Here is a 25,835-nt window from a genome sequence, read left to right as displayed (position 1 = left end):
TGAAAAGCGATTTTCGGCCAAAAATCATCATCAAAAATTGGAAGAAAAGTGAAAACAATATTTTTTTTTTTTTGAAAACACAGTTCGATAGGAAATTTATTTACGAGCTCAACGAGGTATGCCATTCCATATTCAGACCAATATTTCAAAAGTTATGATCAAAATGCTGCTATTTATAGTGGCAAAATAACTGAAAAGCGATTTTCGGCAAAAAATCATCATCAAAAATTGGAAGAAAAGTGAAAACAATATTTTTTTTTTTTTTGAAAACACAGTTCGATAGGAAATTTATTTACGAGCTCAACGAGGTATGCCATTCCACATTCGGACCAATATTTCGAAAGTTATGATCAAAATACTGCTATTTATAGTGGCAAAATAACTGAAAAGCGATTTTCGGCAAAAAATCATCATCAAAAATTGGAAGAAAAGTGAAAATAATATATTTTTTTTTTTGAAAACACAGTTCGATAGGAAATTTATTTACGAGCTCAACGAGGTATGGCATTCCATATTCGGACCAATATTTCGAATGTTCTTATCAAAATACTGCTATTTATAGTGGCAAAATAACTGAAAAGCGATTTTCGGCCAAAAATCATCATCAAAAATTGGAAGAAAAGTGAAAACAATATTTTTTTTTTTTTTGAAAACACAGTTCGATAGGAAATTTATTTACGAGCTCAACGAGGTATGCCATTCCACATTCGGACCAATATTTCGAAAGTTATGATCAAAATACTGCTATTTATAGTGGCAAAATAACTGAAAAGCGATTTTCGGCCAAAAATCATCAAAAATTGGAAGAAAAGTGAAAACAATATCTTTTTTTTTTTTGAAAACACAGTTCGATAGGAAATTTAATTACGAGCTCAACGAGGTATGGCATTCCATATTCGGACCAATATTTCGAATGTTCTTATCAAAATACTGCTATTTATAGTGGCAAAATAACTGAAAAGCGATTTTCGGCAAAAAATCATCATCAAAAATTGGAAGAAAAGTGAAAACAATATTTTTTTTTTTTTTGAAAACACAGTTCGATAGGAAATTTATTTACGAGCTCAACGAGGTATGCCATTCCACATTCGGACCAATATTTCGAAAGTTATGATCAAAATACTGCTATTTATAGTGGCAAAATAACTGAAAAGCGATTTTCGGCAAAAAATCATCATCAAAAATTGGAAGAAAAGTGAAAATAATATTTTTTTTTTTTTGAAAACACAGTTCGATAGGAAATTTATTTACGAGCTCAACGAGGTATGGCATTCCATATTCGGACCAATATTTCGAATGTTCTTATTAAAATACTGCTATTTATAGTGGCAAAATAACTGAAAAGCGATTTTCGGCCAAAAATCATCATCAAAAATTGGAAGAAAAGTGAAAACAATATTTTTTTTTTTTTGAAAACACAGTTCGATAGGAAATTTATTTACGAGCTCAACGAGGTATGCCATTCCATATTCAGACCAATATTTCAAAAGTTATGATCAAAATACTGCTATTTATAGTGGCAAAATAACTGAAAAGCGATTTTCGGCAAAAAATCATCATCAAAAATTGGAAGAAAAGTGAAAACAATATTTTTTTTTTTTGAAAACACAGTTCGATAGGAAATTTAATTACGAGCTCAACGAGGTATGCCATTCCATATTCAGACCAATATTTCAAAAGTTATGATCAAAATACTGCTATTTATAGTGGCAAAATAACTGAAAAGCGATTTTCGGCCAAAAATCATCATCAAAAATTGGAAGAAAAGTGAAAACAATATTTTTTTTTTTTTGAAAACACAGTTCGATAGGAAATTTATTTACGAGCTCAACGAGGTATGCCATTCCACATTCGGACCAATATTTCGAAAGTTATGATCAAAATACTGCTATTTATAGTGGCAAAATAACTGAAAAGCGATTTACGGCCAAAAATTATCATCAAAAATTGGAAGAAAAGTGAAAATAATATTTTTTTTTTTTTGAAATCACAGTTCGATAGGAAATTTAATTACGAGCTCAACGAGGTATGCCATTCCATATTCGGACCAATATTTCGAATGTTCTTATCAAAATACTGCTATTTATAGTGGCAAAATAACTGAAAAGCGATTTACGGCCAAAAATCATCATCAAAAATTGGAAGAAAAGTGAAAACAATATTTTTTTTTTTTTGAAAACACAGTTCGATAGGAAATTTATTTACGAGCTCAACGAGGTATGCCATTCCACATTCGGACCAATATTTCGAAAGTTATGATCAAAATACTGCTATTTATAGTGGCAAAATAACTGAAAAGCGATTTTCGGCCAAAAATCATCATCAAAAATTGAAAGAAAAGTGAAAAAGTAATAATTTTTTTTTTGAAAACACAGTTTGATTCGAAATTTAATTACGAGCTCAACGAGGTATGCCATTCCATATTCAGACCAATATTTCAAAAGTTATGATCAAAATACTGCTATTTATAGTGGCAAAATAACTGAAAAGCGATTTTCGGCCAAAAATCATCAAAAATTGGAAAAAAAGTGAAAACAATATTTTTTTTTTTTTGAAAACACAGTTCGATAGGAAATTTATTTACGAGCTCAACGAGGTATGCCATTCCATATTCAGACCAATATTTCAAAAGTTATGATCAAAATACTGCTATTTATAGTGGCAAAATAACTGAAAAGCGATTTACGGCCAAAAATCATCATCAAAAATTGGAAGAAAAGTGAAAACAATATTTTTTTTTTTTTGAAAACACAGTTCGATAGGAAATTTAATTACGAGCTCAACGAGGTATGCCATTCCATATTCAGACCAATATTTCAAAAGTTATGATCAAAATACTGCTATTTATAGTGGCAAAATAACTGAAAAGCGATTTTCGGCAAAAAATCATCATCAAAAATTGGAAGAAAAGTGAAAACAATATTTTTTTTTTTTGAAAACACAGTTCGATAGGAAATTTAATTACGAGCTCAACGAGGTATGCCATTCCATATTCAGACCAATATTTCAAAAGTTATGATCAAAATACTGCTATTTATAGTGGCAAAATAACTGAAAAGCGATTTTCGGCAAAAAATCATCATCAAAAATTGGAAGAAAAGTGAAAATAATATTTTTTTTTTTTTGAAAACACAGTTCGATAGGAAATTTATTTACGAGCTCAACGAGGTATGGCATTCCATATTCGGACCAATATTTCGAATGTTCTTATCAAAATACTGCTATTTATAGTGGCAAAATAACTGAAAAGCGATTTTCGGCCAAAAATCATCATCAAAAATTGGAAGAAAAGTGAAAACAATATTTTTTTTTTTTTTGAAAACACAGTTCGATAGGAAATTTATTTACGAGCTCAACGAGGTATGCCATTCCACATTCGGACCAATATTTCGAAAGTTATGATCAAAATACTGCTATTTATAGTGGCAAAATAACTGAAAAGCGATTTTCGGCCAAAAATCATCATCAAAAATTGAAAGAAAAGTGAAAAAGTAATAATTTTTTTTTTGAAAACACAGTTTGATTCGAAATTTAATTACGAGCTCAACGAGGTATGGCATTCCATATTCGGACCAATATTTCGAATGTTCTGATCAAAATACTGCTATTTATAGTGGCAAAATAACAGAAAAGCGGTTATTGGCAAAAAATCATCATCAAAAATTGGAAGAAAAGTGAAAACAATATTTTTTTTTTTTTTGAAAACACAGTTCGATAGGAAATTTATTTACGAGCTCAACGAGGTATGCCATTCCACATTCGGACCAATATTTCGAAAGTTATGATCAAAATACTGCTATTTATAGTGGCAAAATAACTGAAAAGCGATTTTCGGCAAAAAATCATCATCAAAAATTGGAAGAAAAGTGAAAATAATATTTTTTTTTTTTTGAAAACACAGTTCGATAGGAAATTTATTTACAAGCTCAACGAGGTATGCCATTCCATATTCAGACCAATATTTCAAAAGTTATGATCAAAATACTGCTATTTATAGTGGCAAAATAACTGAAAAGCGATTTTCGGCCAAAAATCATCATCAAAAATTGAAAGAAAAGTGAAAAAGTAATAATTTTTTTTTTGAAAACACAGTTTGATTCGAAATTTAATTACGAGCTCAACGAGGTATGGCATTCCATATTCGGACCAATATTTCGAATGTTCTGATCAAAATACTGCTATTTATAGTGGCAAAATAACAGAAAAGCGGTTATTGGCAAAAAATCATCATCAAAAATTGGAAGAAAAGTGAAAACAACACAGTTCGATAGGAAATTTATTTACGAGCTCAACGAGGTATGGCATTCCATATTCGGACCAATATTTCAAAAGTTATGATCAAAATACTGCTATTTATAGTGGCAAAATAACTGAAAAGCGATTTTCGGCCAAAAATCATCATCAAAAATTGGAAGAAAAGTGAAAACAACACAGTTCGATAGGAAATTTATTTACGAGCTCAACGAGGTATGGCATTCCATATTCGGACCAATATTTCGAATGTTCTGATCAAAATACTGCTATTTATAGTGGCAAAATAACAGAAAAGCGATTTTCGGCAAAAAATCATCATCAAAAATTGGAAGAAAAGTGAAAATAATATTTTTTTTTTTTTGAAAACACAGTTCGATAGGAAATTTAATTACGAGCTCAACGAGGTATGGCATTCCATATTCGGACCAATATTTCGAATGTTCTTATCAAAATACTGCTATTTATAGTGGCAAAATAACTGAAAAGCGATTTTCGGCCAAAAATCATCATCAAAAATTGGAAGAAAAGTGAAAACAATATTTTTTTTTTTTTGAAAACACAGTTCGATAGGAAATTTATTTACGAGCTCAACGAGGTATGCCATTCCATATTCAGACCAATATTTCAAAAGTTATGATCAAAATACTGCTATTTATAGTGGCAAAATAACTGAAAAGCGATTTTCGGCAAAAAATCATCATCAAAAATTGGAAGAAAAGTGAAAACAATATTTTTTTTTTTTTGAAAACACAGTTCGATAGGAAATTTATTTACGAGCTCAACGAGGTATGCCATTCCACATTCGGACCAATATTTCGAAAGTTATGATCAAAATACTGCTATTTATAGTGGCAAAATAACTGAAAAGCGATTTTCGGCCAAAAATCATCATCAAAAATTGAAAGAAAAGTGAAAAAGTAATAATTTTTTTTTTGAAAACACAGTTTGATTCGAAATTTAATTACGAGCTCAACGAGGTATGGCATTCCATATTCGGACCAATATTTCGAATGTTCTGATCAAAATACTGCTATTTATAGTGGCAAAATAACAGAAAAGCGGTTATTGGCAAAAAATCATCATCAAAAATTGGAAGAAAAGTGAAAACAATATTTTATTTTTTTTGAAAACACAGTTCGATAGGAAATTTAATTACGAGCTCAACGAGGTATGCCATTCCACATTCGGACCAATATTTCGAAAGTTATGATCAAAATACTGCTATTTATAGTGGCAAAATAACTGAAAAGCGATTTTCGGCAAAAAATCATCATCAAAAATTGGAAGAAAAGTGAAAATAATATATTTTCTTTTTTGAAAACACAGTTCGATAGGAAATTTAATTACGAGCTCAACGAGAAAGAACGAACGAACGAACAACGAAAGAAAAGTGAAAAAGTTATAATTTTTTTTTTGAAAACACAGTTTGATAGGAAATTTAATTACGAGCTCAACGAGGTATGCCATTCCATATTCGGACCAATATTTCGAATGTTCTGATATTTATAGTCGCAAAATAACAGAAAAGCGATTTTCGGCAAAAATTCAGAAATCATCATCAAAAATTGGACGAAAAGTTAAAAAAAAAAATGTGGGAGTAGTTGGAAAGTTAAAATCAAAGCTTAAACTATGTTGGCTTGCTTACACAAAATAATCTACATATTCTTGAATGTAATATATTATTATGGATTATTTGCAGGCCCCCGACTTTGACAAGCAGCCCTTCCTGCCCATGGTGAACTACAGTGCGGATGAGCACGATCAGAACGCCTTCAAGGCGATAGTTTACCAGCCTCCTGGCCAGCGACAGCGTCACTTGCGTGTGGGCAAACAGCAGCTGCAGTTGGATCCCAATCTGGATGCCACCCAGCCGGACTCCTACCTGCCGGGTCGCCACTTCCGTGTGGGCAAACAGCACCAGCAGCAACCGATCTATGAGCCGCAGATCTACAGCACGCCAATTCCGCAATTTGTGGAGGATCCACAGCAATTGCGGCCCCCATCTCCTGTCCAGTCCAATCCTCTGCAGTTCTGGCAGCGACCTCCGCCGCAGTTCAAGAGAGTGCGTCCGAGCAGCAAACAGGGACATCTTGCCCACTCCCATCCGCACTCACACTATCCGCCGTACTATGTGCCCGGATATCCAAGTGCTCCGTCGGCGGAGCCGCTATACCGTCTGGTGCCCGTGGCCCAGCACAAGCACTGGAGGAACAAGCAGCCGCAGGTTCAGCAGGTGCAGTCGCAGCCGATCCAGGTGCAGGCCCAGAACCAGGGCTATCCCGATCGGAGCGTGAATATCGGTCACAGTCTCGCCGGCGATATCCTGGTCAACTACAACACGAACAACCAGTTCAATCCGCAGGCGGAACTGGTGCCCCAGGCCCAGTTGGCGGCACCGCCTCCTCCGCTCTCCTATCAGGCCCAAAGTGGTCAGCCCTTGTGGTCCGAAAGGGAACGGGAACGGAATCGGGACAGGGAGCGATCGGTGAGGCAGTCAAGGGAACAGCAGCAGCAGCAACAGCAGCAGCAGTAATAATATACGTACATACTTATCATAATCTGAGTAATCATGTCGATAATGATGGTTCTATGTCATTGATAAGCGTAGTGTCAAAATGTGATCTATACGGAGGCCAATCCGAATCCGCTATTTTGCTATTGAATCCCAGCCTAGACGATACGAAATGGAAAGCCTAACCCTTTTAATAGAGAAATGATAATCTTACTCATTGTTTATAGCATTTCTTAAGGCCTTTGGTTTCCATAGACCCAAATCTTTTAATATGGTCTCACTTTTGTTCATTCAACATTTCTATATCTTCTGCATTATATTTTGTGTTTTTTTTAACAGAATATTTCGTGTACTGTAAAGCTGTTATAAAATTGAAACTTTTCCATTAATCCACTGTCTACTTTCTTCGCCACCACTAACAAATAGTTACGTTATGTAGAGCTGGTCATATAAGAAATAAACCCCGATTTGGTCCTGCTGCTCACCTTTCGATATGCAGATATACATACATATGTATATCGCCAATCGCTGGCAGAGTTAATATATATTTATACCACATTTAAGTACCTACATATGTAAATCCCTATGCGGTAAATATATACACGAGTATATTCGAAAACCTATGTAAATAATAAACGAGTGTAGGCGCTACGGACACCACTTAGTCTTAGGGGCAGTAAATTACTTTTATGCATTATCGATATGGATAGAAACGAAGGATCCTTCGCTTAGCCTTAGCTATACATATGTTTTATCCTGCACACACACACACTATATGTATTATTTTTTTCTATTTATTGTAATCTGTTTTTGAATGTTTTTCCAAAATCATTGCAAAACTTTGTATAAAAGCCATAACAACTAAGGTCACTATAAGTTAAAATCACGCTATGCAACTAATGAACACACTATGCGTTAATTACACATTTAGTTTGTATACCATACATAAAAAATATACATATATACTTTTTTTTTTGCTAAATGTAAACGAATTAAATAATTTGTAGACGAAAATTCTTATTATCGAAATAAAGCAAACTGAAAATACTGATTGGTTTTGTTTTCGAAGGACTTTTTGAAATCGATAATTACAATACTCGGCCATGGCTTTGAAAGTTAAGGATATGCATTTATCGATATCATATCGGGCATTGGTGGTCGATAAACAACAGCTGGCTGGATGTAAACAACGGTATTGGCGCAGGCGCAGGACGAAAAGAGAGCGGAAGAGCGGGTCGAGAGAGAGTTTCTGGGGTAGGAAGGACGAAAAATCGATGAAGGACTATCAGCAGGAAGCTCTAAGGAGCCGATTGACTTTGGGCCGTAAAATGATTACGGGCTAAAAGCTAAAAAACACTTCGCGCCAGAGCGAGAGAGCACGAGAGAGCGAGAGCGAGAGGGCGAGAGTGAGTGAGAGAGGGCAAAAGGAGCAACAGCGACAGCAAGCGAAAACTTGGAAAAAATCGCTGCTAAAAATAAAAAGAAAATTTAAATTAAAAATTCGAAAAATACACTAATTCAAAATTATACCAGAAAAGCTGCTGGAGCATTGTACTAAGCGAACCGTCACCTTGTGTGCGTGTGTGTGTGTGTGTGTGTGCCATAACTCCAGTGAATTTCAAGCATACAGGAAAAAAGGAAACGGAAGAGCGGAAGCAGTAAAATCGAAGTGAAAATCCAGGAGGAGCCAGAGGTGGAAAAAGCTTCGCAAAATGGCATTAGAAAAGGCAAAATGACAACTAAAAATTGAACAAAATCTATTTAAGCCATTCAATTGATTCACACACACACACGCACTCAAGCCCACACACACACACACACACACGCGCACACAGGCTGGGAAAACACCACCCACTTTGGTGAAAGGAGCAGCAGTAGGAAGCAGAAGTAGAAGCACTCGACAAGCAGCCGGCACCCACGCCCCTCTGCGCCCAGCGTTTAAAAATAGCCACAGCTCTGGAAACCAAATATCCCTGGAGCGCAGCCGTTCGAGAAAATGGTAACGATGAACTCGGAGGCGGACAAAACACAAGCCACCAATGCCAGCAGCACCGCGGCGCCGGCCAAAACGGACTGCTCCAGCAGCAACAGCAGCGATCCGCTGGCGGTGGCCATTCCGGAGCCACAGTCCGCCAACGCCACCACCACCGCCACTGCCACTGCTAGCACCAACACCACCGTCGTTGTCGGAGGAGGAGGAGCTGAAGGAGCTGCAGCAGCAGGAGTAGTAGTGTCCGGCACAGGCACTCCATCGCCAACACCACTGCCCAATGGCAGTAACAATGGCAGTGGCTCAGCGGCCTCACCAGCAGCAACAGGAACAGGAGCCACAGTAGGCACAACATCGGCATCCCAGCCAGCAACCACACCAACCACTGCACCCACATCCACATCCACACCCACCGTTGCAGGTGCCAAGACGGCAGCCGCCACCACCACATCCCCCTCCTCGGCCACAACCTCGTCGACGGCGGCGGCGGGCAGCAAGCAGAGCGGCACCAGCGGCGGTCTGCTGACCGTCAGCGGGAACCACCATCACCACCACCACGCCCACCCACAGCAGTCGGCGGCGGGACAGTCGGCCGCCCAGCCGCCACAGCCGCCCACCGCATCCGCCCTAGCGGTTCCATCGGCGTCGCATCATCAGCGCGGCGGGAAGAACGAGGACGCACCCAATATCCTAGTGTACAAAAAGGTAATGCACTTGTGCGACTAGCAGATGCCTTAAAAATAGTTATTATTTATGTAATGCTTCATTTGGTTACTTATGTTTAGTTATGTTTTCTACCAAACATTCTTGAGAGGTCCTAAAATTTTATTTGATTTTATTTAAACTTTATTTTCAAATGCACATGTGATAACCTTACAGGCGCATTATCATTAATTGTTACCTTGAACAATGCCTTGCATATTTGTATTCCGCTAGATAATTGCATTTCCCTTTCTTTTCTTGAGAGTGGTGTTCATTAGCGTTATTATGCACATGCCAGCTTATTCAGCTTATTGATTCGCATTCAGTTTTGCCGCTAATTGGCGCTAATTAAATCGATTCCATTCCCAGATGGAGGCCATCATCGAGAAGATGCAGGCGGAGTCGACGGGCGTGGCCGTGCGCACGGTGAAGGCGTTCATGAGCAAGGTGCCATCGGTGTTCACGGGTGCGGATCTGGTGGCCTGGATCCTCAAGAACTTCGACGTGGAGGACGTGACGGAGGCGTTGCATTTTGCCCACCTGCTCAGCTCACATGGCTACATATTTCCCATCGACGATCACGCGCTGACCGTCAAAAATGACGGCACCTTCTACAGGTGAGTGGTACCATCTCATATACATAGTATCTTTGCATCTTTCAGATACTTATATATGTAATTCTCGCGCCAGATTCCAGACGCCCTACTTTTGGCCCTCGAATTGCTGGGAGCCCGAGAATACGGACTATGCCGTCTACCTTTGCAAGCGCACCATGCAGAATAAGACGCGACTCGAGTTGGCCGACTACGAGGCCGAGAATCTGGCCAAGCTGCAGAAGATGTTCTCCAGGAAGTGGGAGTTTATATTCATGCAGGTCAGACTTTCAACCGATAATATAATAGGCCAATTTAATCTTATATGATTTGCATATTTTCCAGGCTGAATCGCAGAGCAAAGTGGCCAAGAAGCGGGACAAGCTGGAGCGGAAGGTGCTGGACTCGCAGGAGCGGGCCTTCTGGGATGTCCATCGGCCGATGCCCGGCTGCGTCAACACCACCGAGATCGACATAAAGAAGGCCTATCGACGCGGTGGTTCCAGCCATGGAACCGGATCCGCCGGCGCCTCCCTGGCCAAGAATCCCGTCGAGCAGCTGACGCGGATCATTGCGCTGCGCAAACAGAAACTCGAGCGTCGCACAATCAAAGTGTCAAAGGCGGCCGAGGCGTAAGATATACATTTGTGCATAAGTAAGATTTGATTGCATTAAAAATTATTTCTTTTTCCACAGTTTGGTTGCCTACTACGATCAGTACAATGAGTTTGATTACTTTATAACCTCGCCCGAGCTGCCGAATCCCTGGCAAACCGACAGCACCGAGATGTGGGATACGGAGAAGAATAGGTAAGGCACCACATATCTCAAAGTTAATAATGATTTATGCATTTCATTTGTTAATAATTATTTTCAATCTAACAGCAAAGAAGTTCCTGTGCGGCGCGTGAAGCGCTGGGCATTCAGTTTGCGCGAATTACTGAACGATGCCATCGGACGCGAGCAGTTCACCAAGTTCTTGGAGAAGGAGTACAGCGGCGAGAATCTCAAGTGAGTGCCTTCCACAATCGTTGCTAATATCTCCTATCCACTATCTCCTTGACTTTCCACAGATTCTGGGAATCGGTGCAGGAGATGAAGGCGCTGCCGCAATCGGAGATCAAGGAGGCGATCCAGAAGATCTGGCAGGAGTTCCTGGCCCCAGAGGCCCCATGTCCGGTCAACGTGGACTCCAAGTCGGTGGAGCTGGCCCGCGAGGCGGTCAACTCGCCGAGTGGACCGAACAGGTGGTGCTTCGACGTGGCCGCCTCGCATGTGTATCACCTGATGAAGAGCGACTCGTACTCCAGGTATCTGAGATCGGACATGTACAAGGATTACTTGAACTGCTCGCGCAAGAAGATCAAGTCCATACCAAATCTGTTCGGGGTGAAACGTTGAGATACGCTGCGGGGATTCCCCGTCATCGCAGTGGGCTAGGATGTCCTTGTGCAGGGGAATTACCAAATGAACTTGGTACTCACTCGGTACTCACCTCGGTACTCAAATCGGTACTCACCTCGGTACTCATTCGTTGTTACTCATTTAATTAATCTGCCACTGTGTCGCGTGTTCTCTCGATTTTGAAGTATTTTTTTATGTGATTGTTTGTTGATCGATTATGTGTTACCTCAAAGTGCCCCAAGAAAAACTATAGTAGCCATCTCAATCTGTAGCTATCTCCCTCTAAATCAGACGAAATGCAAAAACACCACTTACTATGCAAATATGAAACTGCCAAAGGCTTGATTAAGAACAAATAGTAATCGAATACTGGAGGTTTTTCTGAAATCAATGGATATTTTAAAACAATTACCTGCTGAGGTCTAAATGATAGGATAAACAATGTCCCTAGGAATTCCACTGCAATATATTGAACATAATGATTCCATAATCGGAGATTTCGAAATTTGTATTAACCTACTTTTTGGAGCCACTCAATAGTTGTTTTCAAATCTCTAGCGATTCTCAGTTAAGCCATCCGGAATGTACTTATTTTAATAACCGAATACGGAAAGTTGAAGACGAAAGACAACACCAACAACCGCCGAGACCTTATTCTCATACTTATAATATACAAGCGAATACGAATTATTAACTATTAACCGACATGCAAAACGATCGTAATCGAAGACACCAATATGAAAATATGAAGTAAAACCATAGAGAAACCACTAGTAAATGTCAAACTGTAACCAAATAACACCAAAGATACGAAAATCCAAGGAATGCCCCGATTCTATGAGGTACTTATATTCAAACTAAGAGAATTAGCTTAATTAATAGGAAGGCAAGGCGGAAATCGGAAATCTTACGAAAATTGAAAACGGAAAACCCACTCATGCTGGACAGCTTTTGTCAGCATGCGATGCCATAGCATTCAGCTTTTCTGCCGGTCAAATTTTAAATAGCTTTTGACACGATCCCACATCCATCAGAGAAATGTAAGAAAAATCTAATTGTTGGCTTAAGTTCCTTTATCACCTTGATTAGGTGTCTCTTTTCATCACTCCTCTCCCTCCCCCTCTCTCTCTCTCTCTCTCTCTTGCACACACACACCCGCACCGTTACCTGCATACCCATACACACCCACTCACATATCGTTAAGGCGCCAGAAAAATAAGAAATATAATAGCTAAGATTTTAATCATAATATTTTTTTGCCGCTCACTGTGCGCGCTTGTGTGTGTGACAAAGAGAGAGAGAGAGAGAGAGATGGTCTAATGTTTTCGTTTTTAGTGAATGTTTAGAATTAATTATGTTAATAATAGACAGTAAAGTAGTAGCAACAAGTGGAAGATGGCAAACGAGAGTGCGAGAGCCAAGTTCGGTTGGGCGAGTGGGCGGTGAAGTAGGATAGATAGGGTCAAAGGTGTGATAGCTTATAGGAAGTTAGATCAAAAAAAAAAAACAAGTGAGCTTTACAAACAAATAAAGGGGCTAAACAACTAGGGAGACTTGATAGCCCCAACGAACTTGGTTCTCCCAGTAGAATCTCTCCCAAAATATAATTTGGATTGGACAAACGGGGTAGGACTCGAAACTATTACACATACAGCTGCGGTCAAAACAATAGCAGCGTGCGCTTTAAAAATCGGAATATCCTTTAATTAATGCCTAATACCAAGTCTCAAAAGCAATCAGCAGTAGTTTTGTGTCTTATAAGTAAAAAATTAGTTTTTGATGGATAGAGCCAATTAAATAGTTTTCTAACTTATTTTTAGAAAGTTCTTTATTATTTAATTTAATTACATTATATTACGCTGCTCCTATTTTGACCGCAACTGTATAAAAGTGAGCGCATCTATATATTAATGTGAAACATCAAACTGATCCTCGGATCTTACGGAATAGCAATTAGACTTAGATAAACTAAGGAACTTGAACTTGAAACTTGGAACTATATATTATACACATGTAATTTGCACACACACTCATGCACTCATGCTGCCTACTTTTGGGCCAAAAAAGGATTAGCAAAAGGATACAAAAATCAGAGGCGTATTATATGTACGATTACTTAATTAGGATCGCATTGTGTGTGTCTATCTAATTGTAACTGTAATTGTAAATGGTGTCTACAAATAATAACTTCAACTATACAATATAAAGTATACAGAATTCAGTAAAATTAAAGATACACGAAAAAGGAAAAAAGAAAACGGAATAATTATAAACTACGATATATACCATATATCTCGATGTGCGTCTATGTGTTGGTAGTGAAAAATTTAAATCGATTTCAAAATAGCCAAAGCTAAGACAAGAAAAAAACTGGGAAAACCCCGCCATTCACACACAAATTTTCCTTTGGCTTTCCACTGTTATCGTTTGCCAGATTATATATAATTACATAAATATATATATAGAAACTGTTGGCCAACTGTTTTTCCCCTTTTACTGTTTCAACGCCCCCACCTAATGAAAATAACCATTAAATGTAGCGGAAACTATAAAAACTCTAAACAAAATCGATGAAAAACTAAGTGGTTAGAAGGGAAAATTGGTCCCCTAACTCGAAGAAAACTAATTAAATCAAATAATCAAAAAATATTCGATATATGTACGTGTACACAACAAGCAACAGCAAAACAACTTTTTAGGTTTAGACTGCAGGAAAAAATTTAAATAAAACACAACAAACAACATACAAAAATCAATAAGTATTAAATAAACTAAAACAAGCAAGGAAAACTACAAGAAAAACACAACAAATGGCCGCGTTTATTGTAAATTGTTCAGCAAGAAAAACAAAACTGAAGTAAATAAATAAAGCGCAATTTAAGCAACAAAAAACCAAAGTATAAAATAAATGAATTTCATTGTGACTCAAAACTAACTAAAACACAAACTTAAGCAAACATAAGTGCGTTTTATTTGTAATTAGGAGCTTAATCGATTTTAATTTATAACTAATTTATATATTTTTTAATTAATTTACGTTAATTAACCGTTTTAATTAATTTACGTTAATTAAAAAATATTTAAAATTAGGCATTTTATTTGTTTATTTCCAATATTTTTATAGAAAATTCATACCAATTCTACTATTCTTTTATATATATAAATACCCACGTAATTTTCCATGTAGGAATTTTACACGAGTAGTTATAAAAGTAGGTGGTTCCGTTGAAAATGGGGAAAAGCCACAAATCGAAATCAGAGTTTCCGTTGGCTTATGGCTATGCCGAACCCAAATCAAATGGCGATAGCGACACCACCCACAACCTCCTCAGACTGTCAGGTGTTTACCTTTGTTTATTCACTTTTTATTTATATTTTTTATTATTATTACCCGCGAGGTCTCGAGATAAGCCTAAGCAACAACGACTTCCCGTCCCGCAACAAAGCTCTGCTGCCCCCTTATCAATTTGTCTCCCGGAACACGAGTATGAGTATGAGTATGAGTATGAGTATGAATCTCAATCTGGAACCGAATGTGGCCAAGTTTTATCCGGGGGATGCGACTTATCTAATTTGCTTTAGCCAGGCTTTTGGCCAAGATACAGATACTTGCGAATGGCAGTGAAGTTGAGATGCAGGAAAAGATACTCGGATACAGATACAGATACAGCGGCATGCGACGTGACCGGCATTTTGCACAAGTTTTTCCCAAAGTCGATTCTACAGGGAAATGGCAAGGGGGGGAGGGAGGATTTTTTTTTAGAGAGCAGCCCGATCACGTTTTCGCTATAAAACCTTAAATGGGACTTGGCCGCTCTAAGCCCCGTTCTCTCTGGTAATCCATATATCTGCGTACCTGGAAAAAGAGTGATCATCTCGAGTCATTGCACTGCTGTCCATGTGTTCATCGAACTATCCCATAGGCACATACATACATATATGATATAATCTGGTTGGGGTAACGGTACCCGGTGCTTCGTATCCAGGCGAATCGTGCCTATTCGACGTCTCATTCGGGGCATTGATAATCCATTGACCCACATTTATTTTAAATCAAATACTCGTACAATATACAATACAACACAAAACAATATTCGGATGACGCAATCGGGGTTTATTGAACACAATTTTGACGGATCAAAAAATTAGTCTGATAAGGCAAAAAGGTAATGTACAGTCAAGCTTCCTTCAGAGTGTACCTTCTCATTTTAACGCAATATTGCAAATCAAAACGTAAAGATTTAATTCCTGCTCTATCTTTATCATAAACGAACTATTTTTAAATGAAACTACTGCCAACACACACGTGGACAACGCAGAATGATATGCAAATTGATAAAGATATCGTATAGTTTTTATGGCATTTTTTTGCGTCTTCACAATCTTTGTTATCTGCTGTAGTATAAGAAATATTTTCCTTTTACATTTTACAACTTCCATTGCAGTGGCTTCTTCTGCTCCACGAAATCTGTAATCTCTTCCCAGGTCTTAGTGAATTCCCAAAACTCCCCCCAGCCAAGAATCTAAATTCAAGGCTCACGATTAAGGTAAGCCCCATAAACATTTCTGAGAGCCAACTATCCAAAAAGGCACAAATAAATAGCAGTATGTTAGGTGAAGATTTCACCACTTGCCAGGCGAAGAATGTGCGAATAAAGATAAAGGAGCAGGAGAAGATAAGAGTGCAGAAGACTCCAGACAGAAGAGGTGTCTTCCCCCTTATCAGTGCTTTTGTGTGTGCGTGTGCAGATCGTTAAGCTGTGACAACAACAACAAGCGTTGGCCCATCGCCGCCTCAATGTGTCACATTGGCAATCAGATAACGGCATCTCTTATCACCAGGCTCCCGAAAATGAGCGAGTGAGCAGCAGCAGCAGAGAGAGAGAGAGAGCGCGAGAGAGAAGAATTGCGAAAAGTGTCTTCGGCCCGCTTCACGATTCACACATCAGCAGAGGAGAGAACCAAACTAGATCTACGAATGTTTCCAGAGATGCTCAGAAAAGTATTCATGATCAATAAATAGTTGATTTTATAAATGAAGAAAAAAAAATATCACATTATCAGAGTCACAAATACAGATAATTTCTGTATTTCTTGACTTTATATTTTACTTAAGAAGTCGTATAATTTGTAACTCTTCTTTTAAGGCCTTGAATATGCTATTTAAAGAATGAACTTGATAAAGCGTGGCAGAAGCAAAACAAGCAAACTGATTATTAAATTACAAGTAAGTATGGTAAATGGCATGAAATAAAATCGAAACATTTTATAAAAACATATTCATATTAAAGTTTAAAACTTATATTAAAATGAAGCAATTTTATTCGTAGTTACGTTGATAACTAATCATTTTCAACGCCCAGTTGCAGCATCTCTGGTGCGAAGATTGGAGAGCGGAGAGTGGAGAGCGGAGAGTGGAGAGCATCTTCACGAGCGCCAACAAAAGCAACAACAGACGCCTCCACCTCTGCCGACGTCGGCAGCGGAAAGCGAGGCGCTGGCAGCGACGTTTGCGATCTGCCAGTCGCTTCTCAGCATTCTTCGCCTCTGGTTCGAAATTCTCACAACGAGCAGAAAAGAAAAGCATAAAGACCCTACGTACTACGTGCCGAATAAAGACCGAGGAACAGGGGAGGAAGCGGTGGCCAGCGAACAGAAGACGGAAAATCCATTTCTATATACCCAACATCGACATCGGGATCGAGAATCCACATCGAGAATCCACATCGAGATCGAGATCGAGATGTGTATATGAAGGCAGTTCCTGCTCGCAGACCGGTCGTCCGTAGTAGTAGCATCGTTGTGCTCCACAGTTCCAAAGTTCAGTGAGTGGGCCACAGAAGAATCGCGAGGGTGGAGAATCCAAAAGCAAAACCAAAACCAAAACCGAATCAAAATCTATAATTCGAATCCTGCGCGGAGAAAAGAGATTCGATCCAAGATTTGTTGTAATGGTGCACAGGCGCTGGATTTTCTGTGAGAGCGGCGAGGATCCAAACTTCAGGAAGGAGCACTACGAGTACACCCAAAGCCAGCACCGATAATTCCGATAATTCTCAAAACCAAGTGCCAATTTCCAATTTCCCCTTAAAAAAGTCCATTCAACTTGCTGCAATTCAGTGTGCCAACGATCTCATTTGCAAACCGCAAAATAATCACAAACATAACAAAACAAAAATAAAATTTAAAAACAAAAAAAAATTCACCCACGAAAAACAATTGAAACGCGTGCATAATTGCTAATATAAAACAAAAGAAAAAAAAAACAGAATTTCAGTGCTTTTTGTTTGTATATTTTTTTATTGTTTGGCCTTTTGTGCTCCTCAAATTTGAGGAAGAGAATTCAATCGAAGAATTGCAAAAACGAAGCGAGGCAAAGAGTGCGTGAGATAGAGAGCAGAAAGAGAGAGAGAGAGAGGAACATCCACGGCGGCCAAAAAGCATTTTCAAGTGAGTACACAGAGAAAAAATACCTATGTATATGCCACTAAAGCTACAGTTATGCTAGTACAAAAGATACAAGAAGATAACATTTTAAAAAGGTATTAAGCATTCTTAAGCATTTAAAAAGGGTATTAAGCATTCTACGAGATATATTCAAAGCTACAGGGTCGATCATAATTTTCCAAGGGAGCTTTTCCATGTGGGTCGCTTTTCGCAAGTGTACCAAATGCCGACAAACATGTTTACCCCAAGTGACCCCCCAAAAAATCCCCCATTTCTAAGGCTATAAATAAAGTGCACAGAGTGGGAAAAGCCAAAGGAGCGAAAGGGATGGCAGACAGCTGGTGTGCATATTCGTATGGCTCATCTTTTTTTTTGTTTTGTTTTTTTTTCTCTCTCTGTGGGCCATGCAATTGGCAATATAAAATAAAAGAAAATTTGAGCCATCGCTTCGCTTGGAAAACAGGTGTTTTCAGTTTCAATGCTTATCAGCAGCTACAACAAAGCCATTTATTTTGAAATCCGCTCGGGAAAAAAGTAAACAATGTGTTTCCACACTTCGAAATGCTTTTGTTTCACAAAAAAAAAACGCGAGAAGAATCGTCAAGAGCAACAAGCGGATAAATAAAATTTATTGATAGCAGGCAAAAAGAATTAAATGTTTTCATCATTAGTTTCTATATATAGTATCGTTGTGCACACATATATAGCCCACTTCTTGCGCAGTCCAGCTTGTGAAAAAAATATATAAAAAACCAAAAAAAAAAAAAAAACAAAGAAAAACAATAAAAGAAGAACTTGTAGAACGAGCCGAGGCACTTTTATTCCTATATATCTATGTATGCACGATGTATGGTGGCCACCAATTATTGTCAAAAACTTGACTACGTGACCAAACAGGAAATAGAGAAGAAAAGAGCGAGCTGCACAAGTGGAGGAATCTTTTTCGGCTTTTCTGGCGAAGCTTTCACTTCCAAGGGGATCCCCGCTTCCCCTTCCCTTTTAGGTTTCCCCCCCGCCATTTAGTCAATCAAAAAGCATCGAGCAACAAATGCTCCCCCATTCACAATTAAGCGACACTCGGCGATCTGATCAATTAATACAATATTTAATGCCTCTCCATCATCGGCATCGATTCATTTGTTTTTGCTTCATGTAAAGCACTTAAAGATACAGATGCACACATGACCACAGTCGGGGTTAGACTAATAGATAAAGTAAAGTAAAGCGACATTTGTTTATCACCAGATTTTCCCCAGAGTCTACCAATTTCTGAATGGAAAAAGATGGGTTTTTTTCGTATGATTATTTTGCTGTAATGTTCACTGTAAGTTCACTTATCACTCAGTCATATCTAATTGTATAGATTCCCAATTAATTGCCCTCTGCTGTGTATATCCGATTCAGGCTCCCTTGCAAAGTGGGCCAGACAATTCCCAAGAATTTGTTGCCTCGCTTTTTGTGGGCGTCAGTTTCGTCAGGTTTTTCTTTTTTTTTCATTTTTATTTTCAGTTTCTGCTTTAGTTTTATGATTTTCTTGTCGCGGCAATTAAGGAAATTGTTGTGCTGTGCTATGTTGTGTCTGTTTGTGCCATCTATAGATTGCCACACATCGGATAATGGTGAGGGAGGTCGGGAATATCGCCCAAGGAATTTTAATTAAATTCTGCATTGTTCTGAGCCACAAACGCCACTTTTATTAACAAACTATAGCCATTCTTGCCGGTTTCATAACGTTTCAAAGCGAAAAAATGGCTGGCGGTTAGAAAAAAAACATTAAAACGCTGTCACTCTCAGAATTGGTATCTTTTCAATTACTTAAGCTGCTGAATAAGTGATTGAATATTGGCTGAGGCATTTAAATGTCACCTTCAAGTTTCATATTATCTATGCGTGAAATTACAGTAGTCCATATAAACATGATTCCAATGTAAATACATATGTAAGTAGCTGGCTGTGCCATGCACAATCAACATGATATCCGATGAAAATCTACCCCAAGTGCATTAATTTTGCTTACAAACAACAGTATATCATTTTTCCCTAGCAACTAATGGGAAATCTGAGCGGTACACAAAATCCACACACAGTACATATGTGTACATGTACATATGTATGTAGTACTATTACTACATCTATTATATATTTTGTGGCATTGTGGAGCTGCATTATCCCCTCTTATCGGGTTTTGATAAGCCCCAAAAGATTGCGAGCGAACTGCAGATTCGCCAAATCTGTATATTCATACCATACATGCATATAATTCCATTTAGCTGCGCTGAATCATATCGTATACCATATATGACGCATGTGCTCCAGAAAACAAATAGGGAAATTCACCCGTCTACTGGGAATCGTATACTTTTACGGCCTTGTTATTGTTTTTGTGTCTAGGCTAATTCTTTGTAAATCCGACAAACTGACGAGCCAAGTATCGAAATAAATAAATCCGAAGGCCCTAGCAGCACAACTCTAAATGCGAATTTAGCGTTTAACCAAAGTGCAGCTCCCTCGAAAATAACTCAAGCCGAGTCATCAGAAATTCGATACACATGCTGCATACCACATATGTATGTATGTATGTATGTATATGGCATATGGAACTGATAAATGTTCTGGTGATCTCTGCACTTGGCTGATTTGCACTCCAATTGGGTTTCTGGGCCACTGCTGACGCTCGAATGGCGATCAAAGTCTGTCTCTCTTTTCAAAGTCAAGCTCAGCCGGTAATGTAATTCCATGTTATTTGTAATTGCCGGTTGTTTTACCCTAAACTATATGCTACATCATATATATATAGCTGTTTTAACAGAGATTTAGCTTTTTGTCAGCTTTTTCTTGCGGCCTTTCCCTATTCATTTGATTTGTGGGCGTCGCTGACAGCCAATTTGTATTTGTAGGCAATCATTTTTTGATCAGCTGACATTGTGCACATGCAAACGGTAAAGATACTAAAGTATATCCCATATCACACATACTTAACGTCTGGAAATGTGATGTGCTTTTCAACATCTGGTCAATGACTCGATCCGATTTTCGACCCGTTGCTGATGCAATTTGTGAATGGAAAGCATGCGAATTGTATTCAAAATTTGGATATCGTCACGTAGTACTACGCATATCATCCCTGCACCGGAAGTATGCATATATATAGATATAGATATAGAAGTATCTGGCAGATACGGAAATGCATAGGCAGCGATTGACTTTAGTCGTAAATCTTACAGTTTTGCCAATGTGTTTATTGGAAAGACAAAGATGGGCCTCTGGATGATTAAAGGGATGCAAAAAACTTGCAGCAGATGAAATTCGAGCGAAATAATAACGGCAAACAAGGGAAAAGGTTAATGCGCCCCGATTCTTACGTAAATCGGTGTCGCAGTCGAAGACCCAAATTGGGTCCTCACCCAGAAAGCAAACTTTATGAATTAACAAGCGCATTAAATCATTCAAATGAGGCAATGAAGCGTCGGAAAACGGGAATGAAAACGAGGACAATCAATGACAAACTCTTTGCAGGCAAAACCGGTTTGTATTTGAGTATATTTAAGCCGTTGCGCCGTCTTATCAGTGTGAAACTGATAATGGCCCACCATCTGTATACGAGTGTATATCATATTTGCGCTTGTCATATGATGCATCTGTATCTGAGATCTATATGGACTGCAATTAAGAGTATCTATTGTGGCCGACGAGGTCCGGGCGTTTCATTCAGCAGACGCAGTTGGAATTACAATTGCAAATTTCCATTGTCTGATCGGCTTCGGCTTTGGCTTCGACTTCGAGGTTTTCACATCTCCAAGTTCGCCGCATTCCCATTTGCAGAGATCTTAAGTATTTCAGCGGTAATCAAGACTTGTCGCCACGCTATCTGCTATCTTGTATCTGGAATACATACAATATGTATGTATGTTTTTACCAGAGTTCAGACCACTTTCAGATAAAGTTCACCATATCAAAGGAGCGATGGCAGTTCTTTACAACCGGTTTCTAGATAATACCAGCTGACAAGAACCTTATTAACTTGCCCGCTATCATTATTTTCTTGGGCAATTACCACCTCTCTATGCCCTTTGCAATTTTTAATTTCCACCAAACTGATTATTTTCTGCTTAGCATTTCGTTCTGGAATTGCATTGCTGTGATCGCGTGCTGCTACCCATTGCAGTTTTCTGGGTATGCTGGCACTCTTGCAGCGGAAAATTTGCTACTCTAATTTAAAGTTTTCTTCAGTTCCCTGGGAATCCTAGATGGAATTATCACCTATTATTAAGATATATCCAAAGCTTAGAAACTGCCGCTTTAAGGCGTAATATTCCAGTTGACTTGAGTTCTGTAGGGTGTGTCCAAAGTCCAGATACGAAAGTGTTGAAGCTCTCAGCTGACAGCATATCCACATCGATTATGCTATATGGCCACTTTTGCTGGACGCTTTTCCAGTCCGATTTCAACATTTGACCGGCCCAGATCGCCACGAATCGGTTTCAGCCCGACCGAGCTGGCTTTAATTTCACTCTTTGTTTGTTTGTTATTTATTTTGTGCAAGTCAAGTCCAATGCTGAAGTGTTAATTGACAAACGCCTTGGTGCAAATACATATACCATCCTATTATTGAGAGACAAATAACAATGCGTGTGAGAACGACAAACAATCACGTGCAGAGGCCCTTATCGTTCAAGTGAACTGCAAATCCCCTTTTTGATAACACCCATCTTCGATGCAGTATCAACCACCATAGTTTTACAAATCAAGTATACGCCGGGTGTGGCGCTGATACCATTTCATCTTAATTTTTCCGCCTTATCTCCCTGTGCGGTGTAAAAAAAAAAACACAAAGCCATAAAGCGCTCCTCTCACAACACCATAAATAATATGCACATAAATTATAAACTTTATAAAGAAAAACAAAACATATATAGTAGATATAAATTAAACGTAAACGGCCGGTTTTTGTTTATCTAATGTTTTAATGTAAACAAGCGGCAAACGAATTAAAATAGTATCAAATTCCACTTTAAAAAATATTTGAATAAGTCAGCAATTTCATTTCCAGTGTAGATAGCAACGCTCATTGAGAAATATTTTTTATAATAAGTTGAATCTTTAAAGCGAACAATATAAACAATATATATGCTAATTAAATAAGAAGATTTAAAATTCTCTTGTTTTAATTACCGTGAATATTAGTTTTAAATAATAAACAGAAATCACATCTCTGTGAAAATGAAAAACATTTTTTTAGCTCAAATAATAAATAATAAATATTCGAACCTCGATGGCTGTAAGATCAAAGACTGCATCAACAATTCAACTCATGTGTCACACTCAAATCATTGAATAAATACGCTTACATCAACAATATAGAGACAGTAATAAATTAACCAATTGATATCAATAGAAAAACATAAAACAAAAAAAAAAAAAACAAAGTCGAGAGGAGTGAATAGAACGAATATCAAAATGCGCGCCGTATACGACTTGTTGCTGAGCAACGCCTTTGATCCCAGGTACGAATATGATTCGCCATATCTATATATATATGTATATATAGATATATGTATATATGTACATAAGGCTATATAGACCACAATCCCAATCAGAATCGCAGACACAGACATGTGGGTTTGGAATATGATACATCTTGGCCGGTAATTGAATGCTAACCAATGTTAATTGGACTCTAAACGAGAAATGCTTAGCAAATATTTGATTTTCACCGTCTGCGCCTCAGTGACGCAGTTGATTTTATTGACAAAGATGGGGCGTTTATCAAATGTTTATGGTATTATTAAGCCAATGCGATATGCGCTAAATATTTGCCAAACAAATCGAAAACAGCAATTGGACTGCAAAGTGTTCTTGGCTAAATAAAATATCGGATCTCCCACTCCGTTAACACAGTAATAAAACCTTGTTAAAGTCCAGCGATAAAACTTAAGTAATGATCCAGTTCTATTCGGATTAATTAATAATCTAGTTCCAATTGGATTTATTGCTCCCACACTGCAAACAAATCGATTCACATCTAATTATGTACTTTAAATATTTTGTACTTGTGTAATGCATGTGCATGAATTCCTATAAAATTATGAAATTAGCTCAGATCTAATAGTATGCAATAAGCTGTAATATATACGAAAAGCCACCATTGTGTGGATAGTACAGCGATTACAGTTAGTGATCGGAACCGCTTCCACTGCAAAAATCTCATGGGTATTCATTGGGGATTAACAATCGAGAGCCAGCAATTAGCCGAAGTTCCCATCACATAAACATGAGACGTCTGGGCAACACTGGGAGAAAAAACGCAATTAAATACCGGCTTATTGGAATACTTTCAAATCAATGCATTGTGCAAATGGAGCCGCGGAAAATGAAATAAGTTCAACATATCCTTAGGCAGAAAATTCCAATAGCGGCCATTAAAATGTTTTTTTATATGTTGAAACAATTTCCCCCTTGTTTTTCGCCGTGTAATCCTGTATGTTTGTCCCACTTTCCAGAATGGTGCTCCAGAACCACAACACGGTGGTGGCCCGTTCCACCTTGACGCCGAACAGCAGCAGCCAGAACTTTGGCTCCCATCCGCTGGGTGGATCGGCCAACGGTTCCGGATCCGGACGTACTCCTCTGAACGCCGGACCCAGCACCCAGCGTCCCATATTGGATCTGCTGGTGGCCATGGTGGCCGTGCCGGTGCTGATCCTCTGCGCCCTGCAGCTGGAGAAGAATCTGCGGGACAACAGCGTGGAGTCCCGCTGGCTGGTCTTCGCCCTGGGCATTGGGATGCTGGTGATCAGCGTGATCATCTGCGGCTATGTCACGCACCGCATGGGCGTCTGCATTTGGGCGGGACCCATCGATGAGGCGGGAAACCGGGCCACCAATGGAGCCATGCCACATGTGAGTACTGAGTAGTGGACAGAATGCTGATGAATCACTCACTCGCTGCAGAAGATTGATAATCGTTCTATATACATATATGGTATATTCTGAACTTATTTCCAGATCAACTCCCAGAACGATGTGCTGCGCATAGTGGACTCACTGCCGCCAAGTTACGATAGTGTGGTGAAGTACGAGCTGCCGCCTCCGGCCTACGATTGCCTGGTCATCGACATGGAACAGTCGAAGGATCTGCAGCCGCCACAGACCACCGCCAAGCCAGGAGCTGGCGGATCCACCTCCCCGCCCGGTGCCACCCTGCACATCTGAGGGGAAAGGGGACGGAGGGGGAAGGGATTGAGCAGTGGAAGGAGGAGAGAGAATTAAGAGATTTTTTCCCAACTGGCAGCGCAACGGATTTCTGTACTTGACCCACTTAAAAACCACATGCAAACATGTCTATAACTACGATTTCGATAGGTGGTAATCTGGAAACTCTGTTGTTTTTTTTCCGAAAGAAAAAACCCAGATCATTCAGCTGAATACCGCCATATATCCGTATATCAATTATAATGTTTGGCTCACTGGTAGCTTGGCAAAGCTTTATGGCATTGTATTTACTTTGTTTGTAAGCAGCTAGTATTTTAACTCGTAGTGCCCATCAATAACGATATCGATTCCTTTGCATTGTACATAGAGTTCTCTGAAAACACAAAAACACACAGCATCTAGTCCAAAGTTGTATATAGCCGAAAAAAGAAATAACTGAACCACACATGATGCGCCCATATATAAGTTTTAAACACATACGACTATATTGTATACTAAATGAATGCCAGGGCAGGGCGGGAATCAAACTACAAAACTACTGGGTAGCAATTAGTCTTAGTCTTAGCGTATTGCCTGTATATAACTATGTATATTTCAATTACAAATACTTTTATATAGCCATCTCGACAGCGATGTCGATTGCCAACAAATGTCGGAAAACGTTCAGTGTTGCTTTCCAGAAATAAAGAATTCCTATTAAGTTTATTGAAATGCAAGCAAA

General features: G+C 38.7%; 4 protein-coding genes across 8 annotated transcripts in view; all 4 read left to right on the top strand.

Annotated features, from left to right (window-relative positions):
- Positions 1–7,817, top strand: part of LOC6525597 (mucin-5AC) — a 39,233-nt gene extending 31,416 nt beyond the window's left edge. For all 4 annotated transcript variants that reach the window (XM_039373359.1, XM_002101396.3, XM_015190895.2 and 1 more), the window contains one exon: positions 5,954–7,817. In XM_039373359.1, coding sequence (XP_039229293.1) covers positions 5,954–6,787 — 834 coding nt within the window. In that variant the 3' untranslated portion in view covers positions 6,788–7,817. The remainder of the gene's footprint in view (positions 1–5,953) is intronic.
- A 315-nt stretch (positions 7,818–8,132) lies between these two features.
- Positions 8,133–14,412, top strand: LOC6525596 (regulator of G-protein signaling 7). Its single transcript, XM_002101395.4, has 7 exons — positions 8,133–9,461; positions 9,828–10,075; positions 10,149–10,332; positions 10,397–10,683; positions 10,748–10,861; positions 10,937–11,062; positions 11,125–14,412. The coding sequence occupies exons 1-7, from the start codon at positions 8,763–8,765 to the stop codon at positions 11,450–11,452; spliced, it is 1,986 nt and encodes a 661-aa protein (XP_002101431.2). The 5' UTR covers positions 8,133–8,762; the 3' UTR covers positions 11,453–14,412.
- A 2,558-nt stretch (positions 14,413–16,970) lies between these two features.
- On the top strand, positions 16,971–17,633 carry LOC120322398. Its single transcript, XM_039377616.1, has one exon. It carries the CDS (start codon positions 17,407–17,409, stop codon positions 17,497–17,499), a length of 93 nt encoding a protein of 30 aa, XP_039233550.1. The 5' UTR covers positions 16,971–17,406; the 3' UTR covers positions 17,500–17,633.
- A 130-nt stretch (positions 17,634–17,763) lies between these two features.
- On the top strand, positions 17,764–25,835 carry LOC6525595. Of its 2 annotated transcripts, none has more exons than XM_015190894.2 (3): positions 17,764–17,905; positions 24,403–24,802; positions 24,908–25,835. In XM_015190894.2, exons 2-3 carry the CDS (start codon positions 24,404–24,406, stop codon positions 25,112–25,114), a joined length of 606 nt encoding a protein of 201 aa, XP_015046380.2. In that variant the 5' UTR covers positions 17,764–17,905; position 24,403; the 3' UTR covers positions 25,115–25,835. The 2 variants fall into 2 exon arrangements, with proteins under 2 accessions (XP_015046380.2, XP_002101430.2); XM_002101394.4 differs by lacking the exon at positions 17,764–17,905 and adding an exon at positions 23,182–23,406.

The sequence above is a fragment of the Drosophila yakuba genome, chromosome X (genome assembly GCF_016746365.2).
Source record: "Drosophila yakuba strain Tai18E2 chromosome X, Prin_Dyak_Tai18E2_2.1, whole genome shotgun sequence".
Taxonomy (NCBI): Eukaryota; Metazoa; Arthropoda; class Insecta; order Diptera; family Drosophilidae; genus Drosophila; species Drosophila yakuba.
The sequence above is the reverse complement of the archived record's forward strand: the minus strand, read 5'-3'. Positions and strand labels throughout refer to the sequence as shown.

Bases quoted from the DNA above. Each gene is read 5' to 3' on its own strand.
- LOC6525596 (XM_002101395.4), top strand. From the start codon at position 8,763: ATGGTAACGATGAACTCGGAGGCGGACAAAACACAAGCCACCAATGCC. The intron at 10,333-10,396 runs GTCAGACTTTCA...CATATTTTCCAG, and splicing joins GGGAGTTTATATTCATGCAG to GCTGAATCGCAGAGCAAAGT. The intron at 10,684-10,747 runs GTAAGATATACA...CTTTTTCCACAG, and splicing joins GTGTCAAAGGCGGCCGAGGC to TTTGGTTGCCTACTACGATC.
- LOC120322398 (XM_039377616.1), top strand. From the start codon at position 17,407: ATGGTGCACAGGCGCTGGATTTTCTGTGAGAGCGGCGAGGATCCAAAC.
- LOC6525595 (XM_002101394.4), top strand. From the start codon at position 23,360: ATGCGCGCCGTATACGACTTGTTGCTGAGCAACGCCTTTGATCCCAG. The intron at 23,407-24,402 runs GTACGAATATGA...CCCACTTTCCAG, and splicing joins AGCAACGCCTTTGATCCCAG to AATGGTGCTCCAGAACCACA. The intron at 24,803-24,907 runs GTGAGTACTGAG...ACTTATTTCCAG, and splicing joins CCAATGGAGCCATGCCACAT to ATCAACTCCCAGAACGATGT.